General features: G+C 35.7%; 1 protein-coding gene across 1 annotated transcript in view; it reads right to left on the bottom strand.

Moving 5' to 3' along the window:
* Window positions 1–4,450: 4,450 nt before the first annotated feature.
* Window positions 4,451–9,340, bottom strand: part of LOC117322042 — a 63,133-nt gene continuing 58,243 nt past the window's right edge. The window contains exons 12-13 of the mRNA XM_033876764.1: window positions 8,507–8,572; window positions 4,451–7,472 (exon numbers count right to left, since the gene is read on the bottom strand). Of these exons, the coding sequence (XP_033732655.1) occupies window positions 7,355–7,472; window positions 8,507–8,572 (184 nt within the window). The 3' untranslated portion in view covers window positions 4,451–7,354. The remainder of the gene's footprint in view (window positions 7,473–8,506; window positions 8,573–9,340) is intronic.

Here is a 9,340-nt window from a genome sequence, read left to right as displayed (position 1 = left end):
GTACAGTCACATGGTCTGGTTCATTATAAGAGAAGAGCAATGCCATTTATATTGAAAGCTATGTCAGAAATTAAGGAGTCTGTTCTTGATTCAATATTAGGTACTACAGTATCAGTATCGTCAATTATTGATTTAGAAACAAAGCAGATATTTTAGTTTAATGTCTGTCGTCGTCCATTTCTGTATTTCCAATCCGGAATAGAATTTGATGTATCAGACGATTTTATGAATATGCGAACAGGTTTCTATTAATTATCTAATAGTCAATTAATGTTCGCACGAGAAAGTTGTTTAAATTGTAAGGTGTGCGACAGGATTTAAATTGATGAAGTAGTCTGCCCCTGATTTCACGTCTAAATTCCGAGTTAAACAAGGTTTGTCATTAGGTCTAATTGCTACTAATTTTGAAGTAATACATTCTCTGACTATTTCTAAATACTAGTAGGGTGACACCTAAAGGAGTGTCACAGAAAGAATGAAGTGCAGTTAGGGGCGATAACTCTGTTTAAGCACGATACACTGCTAAAACAATATACTCGAGATGTCACGTCTCGAATTCAGAGGTTCCATGCTTGCATCCGGGTTTTCATCATAATCGCCCTATGTCTAAATTTTGGCCAATAAGAAGCCTCAGCGGGGTTCTATGGGGAAAAAACCCATGCAGGTTTTTTTCCGCTATTCATCCAAATCCAATATCTAAACTTCAACCAATCAAAAACCCCGGTATGGTTGATATGGCAAACGATACCCATGCAGTGGAATTTGCAGTCCCCTTATACCTCTTTATATCACATAGAGTATGCGGTCTAAGTCTGGTGTCCTCATCTGGCGAAACATATAGAAACAATAGAGAATGTTCAACGTCGAGCAACAAAACAAGTTCCTGGTCTGTCTAATCTGTCATATTGTGAACGTCTACAAGAACTGTCACTACCAACGTTAGCATATAGACGGTCTCGTGGAGACACGATTGAGGTCTATAAAACCATCTCCGGAAAATATGACGGGGAAGTCGCAAAATTGTTTTCCGTATCCGTAGACCAATCACTCGCGGACATAACTTTAAAATACACCCATTTATCTTTTTTCTTTAGATATTTCTTTTTTTATATATATCTTAATATTTTATATTTTATTTTTGCGCATTATTCAATGACCGCGAAATTAAATTCTCCGTAAATGTTACAAACTATTCATGCAGTAATTATGGTTTTTAAACAAAATTGGTTATTTTCATGAATTGATCTATTGGAAAACTATTGCAGAATCTTCTGATATAGGTTAATTAAACACGGAATACCTGTATGAGCTATCGTGATTGGTTTAAATGAATTGTACAAAAACGTAAAGACCGTCTGAAGTGATGTTGTTGGTTGTGTTCCCCCCATACCTCGTTTTCATTTTACACGTTTGTGGCGTCAACAGCTGGGCACATGGATATATAGTGGGTTTCTCGATCTCCAGGTAGCCTGAGTTACGTGAACTTAAAAAACTCTTCACGTAATTCTCTCCAAGTATACATGTAAGCATATCATTAGTTTCATAAAAAAAATGGTCCATAACGTATACGTCAATGTTTTAAAATTATTTTGTAATGAAAGTAAATGTTGGACAACGCACGTGGGAATATGCATATGTTTGACTTCTACATGTAGGTGACTAGCTCCTGGCCGTGCACATGGTCTTTCCACCGGAAATGTGGCTGCGGGTGCGCGAAGGGGTTTCCCCAGCATGAAGCTAACATATGACATGACGTCATTAAAGCTGATAGTACAAGTTAAAAAACATCCAATTGAGATTAAAACAAATAATAATACATATACAGAATTTATTTCCAAAAATCGTTTCCGAGACATTCCCCAGTTATGGTAGTGTCGTATCTAAGGACGGGCTATGGTGTTCCGTTAGGCTTAGGGCCAAATTTCGCTCCTTCGCTCCTTCGACCTAAACGCCATCGTATTTTCGCTCCTTCGCTTCTTTTCTCCTTCGCTCCTTCGCCGTCGTGTTTTCCCTCCTTCGCGTTTAGGTCGAAGGAGCGATATTGGAATTTTGGCCCTAACGGAACACCATATGAATGAGTGTACCACCGTACTGCACGTGCGTCCTATTCTAGTTGATCTGTCTATTACATGTCCACGAGAGAGTGGTCAGTGTCTACTGTTAGAGGGTTAGAGTGTTTCATTGATGGCTGTTTCTACAGAGAATCGAACTGAAGTTTAAAAAGTTTGTGTACAGTTCGGAGGTCTACAGACATTACAGAGTATATATGTCTTGTTTGGAAACTGGTTCTCAGTTCACACAACTTCTGCTACAATGTGGACTTCTAAATTAACTCTCCGGTGTGTACACAGGAGGTTGGAAGTGTAAATACTGATCCCCTACCCAGGGGTACCACGGTCTTTACGGAACATGTTATAACCATCTAGGAGTATATCATCGTCTCCTATCTATATATCAAGGTGAGTCTCTGTGGCTACACGTTTTAGATTGATTGCGTTCCCTACCACGTAATGACTAGTTATATCAATTAGTGTGTTTGACTGGAACCATCACCTAGGGACAGCATTCATAGTTTGTGTATAGATAAGCTCATATAAATAACAGAGAGTTTTTTCTTTCTTTCTTTGTTTTTTTTTTTTTTGTGTGTGTGTGTGTGTGTTTTTTTTTGTTTTTTTTTTAAACTGATGTGTACGCAACTGCGTATTTGTGATAGGCAGCTACGCGCCTGAATACGACTGCATTTCAATCAGGAATATAATTTTATTAATGTGTCATTAGAAGATACATCCACTTATTCAGCTTGCATTCAATCTCAAATTGTTCCGTTTTTAACTGCATATCTGCATTTTACATTTACCGCTACATTGACCAATCACATACTTCATCTTGATCAGTAACGCCACCTGTCGCGTCATATCCGGGGCCAAAAGAATATTAAACGGCTATGCCGAAAAAAACTTTTTTCTCTCAATTGGTCCTGTCTGAACTGACATATGGTCGTCTGTCGGAGCGTTAGTGTAGGCAGGGTATGTATCGTCGGTCAGTGTTTTTATTCCGAGTTACTTCCCCTCTCCTATGTGTAAACTTAGTAAATGATGATGGCTCTGACCGCAAGGATTATACCTATATGGACCGTGAGTTTGGAATTGTGACACGCCCCTGTGACTTAGACTGATTTTGACAGTGAAGTGATAAGCAAAACCTCCCAGTACCCTAGATGCTCCGAAGAATTGGAATTTACTAGAACAATAATTTCAATATCCACGTATAAGAAGCCTGAGAGGGCAGTCAGGCCTAGCAGCAAAGTCTTGTTTTTTTGTTATTTTTTATACATTCTCATTCGCAAGGACGGGTTTCTTTTTCTTATATGTTATATATTTGTGTATTTGATTTAGATCAATTCCATTGCATCAATATTACACACAAATTTGAACGCAAGTTATCGCAATTTATCGATATAAAATCAAGTCTGGTCCACAAGTGTTTCTGGTGCAGAAAAATAATTCTGAACTCCGAGTCGTGTGGCCGGGAGATCGGAAAAGTTACACACAATTCAGTCTAATGAACTAACAACCTTGAGATATTCATATCATCAAATATGATACTTGCTAACAGGTCTGGTATAAATCTGGTAATAGCGTAATAATCAGTAAGGGAAAGCGTTAATGTATTTTGATGTTCGATTCTTTACTTGAATTTGTCACTTCTGAAGAATATTTTCAGATGTATATGTGATGGAGTACTACGCACAGTACATACTAACTACTACCAGGCTTAAAAGGAGTTGAAGTTGCCCCTTTGAACTGCGAGACATTGTCTCGTCTCCAAATTTACTTTGTAGTCGTTCATTTACACGTGACTTCTCTCATATTTTGGTTAAAAATAAATCTTAACAAATCTCAAAGATCAAGAAATAAATTGAACCACAACCAACCATTATTTGAATATCTATTCAGTGTCGATTCGCTCTCAATCACACAGCGACGAAAGTTTGACTATCATATAATATTGGTAATACATGTACAGAGTTTAACGATTCCTTTGGTTATGTAAATAACGATGATTTGTGAGAGAAAACAGATAATTTTATTAAAGCTGTTTGTGAGAACTTAACACATCCAGTGACAACACCTTCCCTCCCGTAACGCCATCGATCTACGTTATTCTCAAACTTACATCCAAAATGTTAACCGGAAATCGGAAAATTGTGAATGCTTTGGCAAAAAAGAATACAAAGCAGCAACATCATTGACCATATTCTCTGTAATCGTTTTTCGTCGTACATCTTCAAATAAACCATATTATTTAAAATGATGAAGCATGATTCTCCGTGTGTAATGCATGTACATCCTATCTTTCCAAAGTTGTTATGAATCTGAAACATATGGACCCTCGTAAAAGAGTTTCTAAAATCAACTCATTGCTTACAAACAAAATCACACAGTAAATATTATATAATAAAAATGTAATCTTTATTTATTTTCTGTTCAAGTTCAACATTAATTATACACATATGTACACATTACATTCACATATTACAGTTCAATATTCAACCGTACAAACATGTTGAACTAATAACAAATATTTCATATTTCTACAACTGAATAAGACAACAAGAATATAATCAGTAATGGCTTACACTCCTACCATTACTAAATAAGAAACACAAATCATTTTTATAACTCTTCACTTTTTAGTGTAACTCATACATATATGTGTTACTGCAGAATGTTTATTTTCCTTGGGTTCCCATTTTCAAAAAAAACTCGCCTTCCTGTTAACAGTGTAATTCAGATATGTTTGTTATATTGTGCATTGCTTATTTTCCATGAGTGCTTATTTCAGGACCTCATGTGATATACTGTAGAATAAACATTTTCCATGGATGCTTAATTTCGAGACACGCAGCCTTTTTTCAGTGTATTATAATTTGGAACATTTATCTTTCGTGGACGTTTCATTTGAAGACCTTGCGCACTGTTATGTAGAATATTTATTTTCCGCGGATATTTAATTTCAAGATACCGTGATTTGTTTACGGTGTAATCAGAAATAAAGGTTATACTTCAAATCATTTATATTATGATCAATTGCGGGTTTCTTTTTTGCGAAAATATTGTGGGTTTTTTTATTAAATATTATCACATGATATTGTTCATGTGATCGTTAGCTTCCCGGTCGATATTTTTTTGTGTAAATTATTATTACACACTAATACTTACACTGAAACGTCCTATTGTTACCACGAATGTAGTACTTGACCATGAATGTAATATTCAATTATATCGGTGATATTCAATCATAATTGTAATATTTAATCATAACTGTTAATATTTAATCATGATTACAATGTTTAATCGAAGAAGGTATTTAATTACTCTTGAAACATATTCTCATATTTGATATCTATGTTGGTTAATTATACTTATTCTTTATTACGTAATCAGCATTATGATTTCAGATAATTATATATTGTGTTACTGGTAAATGGATACGTTTTGTGGTCAAACATACATTCCTCAATATAGTACTATGCTAAAACTTCACCAATCTACGAACGGATCACAGCTAGGAACGCATTACGTAAACTGACTTTACAACATTATGGAAGCTGTTTATCTTTACTCTGGCACCAATCATTGAGTGTTGCAAATTGAAACGGATATTTTACCGAACATGACCAAATTATCATAACTCCAGTAGTATGATATAGACTTCCAAAACTACATGTATTAATAACATTAAGGTCGATGATAAGTTGGTAGAGGATAATATTGTAGTGGAGTTCATTATAATTCCAACACCTCGGCCTGGGATCGAACCCGGAATCCCTGCTTTACCAGTCTGATGCTGTACCGATTGAAATAAAAAGAAATTCTTCCTAACCGAGTCGCTAAGAAGCAGATAAAACATGGGCGCGCGCTGTTTGACAAACTCTGACATGTTCATTAATGAATGCACTCTTTCTTATCCATACAGTAAACTATCTTGTGTTGATCGCGTGGCGGGAGTCATATTTTAAACCGCGGAAGTTTTACTGCATAAAAGCGCGCCATTTTGAATGGACAATTGAATGCAATTTCAGGGTTTCTAGTACGATGTGCTTATAGAATATCATCAACTGTACACTTTTATGAATTACTTGCATATATATTGTTCAGATGCACATAAACAACCGCTGTGGTGTCGTTCATCGATTCATCTTCTTGCGAAAAGCAAAGGTACTGTTTTGAATGCAATGCATGGAACGTTGAATTCTGATTGGCGAATAATGAAATAAAACACCCATTTGATTTAATTGGAAGAAGGTACATCCCACGACCTATAATATAACAATATAACTTGTATTCGTCAAGAATTTTTTTTAGAAAATATCCTGCAAAGTAAAAGCATTTAACTGAATTGAATGAAGCAGTGGTTAATGTCACGACAAGAACATTTGTTATGGCCGCGGAAATATGACGTCACAATTAAATAAGCACAATATGTTTTCATAGTAAACTTTGATAATTTCATATATGTAATTTCATCATAAAGTAAATCTGTCACCGGTAAACAACTAATCAAAAATGTTGGCTTATATCTTCTCAAAACAGATTGAAAAACAAAACAACATCATCTTAATTTGATGATAGTATGCAAATTGGAAAATACGTAAATACATTAAAATACGTATTTGTTGGTCTTATTTGACCCTTTGTAATATTATTTAAAGAGGACCACATGCTTTCTTTATGTACAGGTCAAGTCTATGTATAACCATACGATTCGTCATGATCCCTTGTCCGTACGAAGACAACCGGTTATCCAATGTCATATAGCGAAGGATGTATAAAAATAGATTGACAATGTGTACAATTACAAAGGTTCGATAACTCTTTAGTGGAAATGTCTCAGATAATGGTTCTATGTAATTCAGCTGCTCGAGTTTGGCCTTCACTATGTGGACTGTTGCTTGAAACATGTTCTAAACAATTCTTTCATTGGAACATATCGAAAAAAAATCCTTATTTGTGAAGAATATCGCACTTCACCGTAATAGCACATATATCCTTCTGTACTCTAAATGTTTCATACATTTTTGTTCACAACGTCACTATCATAATTGGATAAAATCATATTTCAAATATAACTGCCACAATGGTAAACACATGCCACGTGCTTTCTAGATATCAATTAACTGAACTTGCTGTGAAGATATGTAGTTCATAACTGTTGGTAAATCTGGAGTAGCTTTACGTTGAATGACTTGTAAAATTCACTCATAAACCATGCTCTGGTTCCGGTCTGTCCATACCTAAGACAAGTAACAATCTAACGTGTGATTTACTGCGGACTTGTTCCGTACTTCCGGTTAACAGCTACTAGAGGTACTTTCTATACTTTCTGTGTTGGTCTGGGCTACAGCCTGTTGTGCTCTCTGGTCGTACAGCGGGTTACAAAACGTCACATCCGGTGGAGGGTCACACGGACTGTAAATTAAGATGAACATTACAATAACATATTTTCAATAAAAGTAATGAGCATTTTTTCATCATTTAGCAAATCATTTCACAGGAATGATGCAAATAGAAAATAGAAAGAAAACCAAAATTTAAATCGAAATGGTAACTCTTACCAAATGATAACTTTAACTCTAGGTAAAAAAAAGTTTAAAAGTTTGCGAAATGTATAAAAGAACAAAGATAATATGACCAGAATAAAATGTTCCGAAAGAGTAAGCACCTTCTGCTTCATTGACGACACCCGCCACACAAATCTAGATCACGGCGACACGCGCCATGTTAATTAAGGGTGTGCCATTGTCCAACCAAAATCACCTGCTACGACAATTCGGATCTATTTGCTTTTGTTCTACCCTATTGTACTTCTTCTTTATTATTGGTGCATTTCATGAGTTCTATTTTTAGCTGTGTATGACGTAATTGTGATGGTGAACCATTTAATAACATTGTGGACGTTTGGTGCTAAGGCATTCCAACGGTCATATTAGGAAAGAGGTGGTGTCAATACTGTATACGAAGCGGCCTAACGGTAGGAATACAAACGACATCTTAAGTATCATGGGATTTTAGTAATAGCAGCTCGCAATGCATCATTGATAACAGGCCGGTGACGTATATCTTTGTTTATGTCCTTATATAGCGATCGACTCGACCTGAATAGAGTATATTAGTACGCCGAATAAGGGATGGGATAAAACGGGGTCATACATACTACTGTTTAGGACTTCGAGAATATATCATTAATGCTGGGAGCAGACGACAAAATTTGAGTTTAATTAAATTGACAGAAAACAATTAAGTGATTGTGAAATTACATTTATCATTTAACCTAAATGTTTCTGCCAGCATATCCTTTAAAACTACCTCAATCGTTGTCGCCAGATTTAGGGGGTCAGTTTTCGGCTGTCAAAAAACAATAGGTAACTGGCCATAGATAGGCGGCCGGTCAGAGTCTTTGACCCTATGCTTTTGATATATTGACCACGATAAATTGTACCTACCTTGGTTGTGGCAAGTTAATGTCGGAGTCATCATCATGCCCCCGGTCAGCCTGATCGTTAGCATTGCTGTAAAACAACATTTTAACACATTATTGACATCACTTCAATTTAAATAATTCTAGTAATGCGTATATATAATCTTCATTTTTGTTTAAAAGATTCGGCCACCAATATTAAAAAAAAAAACACCAAAAAAAAACATGTTAGATGTGTTGATTTGTCTTAAAATCCAAATGTCAGTATGATAATAGAAATTGTTTTGTAAGCGAGAATGTGGCTGCTAACACCGGTATAGTGCTGGAGGGGTCACGGTGTCCTATCTTTCCGAATGATTACATAATTTGAAGATAAATAAATTGTTGCACTCCAGACACTGTGGGGCTAATATACGCTATAGAACAAAGAAAACATACATAACAATAGCTTTTTACATTGATAAAACATATAACTGGTATTCAGACGACCTTGATATCGACCAATAACTTCAATACTCAGGTGATTGTTATCTAATAGTGTATTAGACGCGAATTAAACGCGAATAAAAAGCCACCGGCGATGACGTGTGGTTATAAAATAACAAAAATTTGTGTCTGGATGTTTGCCATAAACGGTTTTTTTTTTTTTGTAGAACACGTTTCAGTAGTGTAAGTGAGTTCATACATTTGGTTGTGGGCCTTTGCACCTATTGTTTTCTGCACAATGGTACGGTTACTATAGTTGGGGTCTAGCTACACCCAATGTCCTCAGGATAAATAAGCACTATTCTTTCATGTACACAATAAGTGTTTAGACTTTCCATGAGTTCAGTCCATGCTTACGTGTTTGTTTAATTTA

This window comes from Pecten maximus, chromosome 2 (assembly GCF_902652985.1).
Source record: "Pecten maximus chromosome 2, xPecMax1.1, whole genome shotgun sequence".
Taxonomy (NCBI): Eukaryota; Metazoa; Mollusca; class Bivalvia; order Pectinida; family Pectinidae; genus Pecten; species Pecten maximus.
Note: the sequence above shows the minus strand (reverse complement) of the source record. Positions and strands in the feature narration are given on the sequence as shown.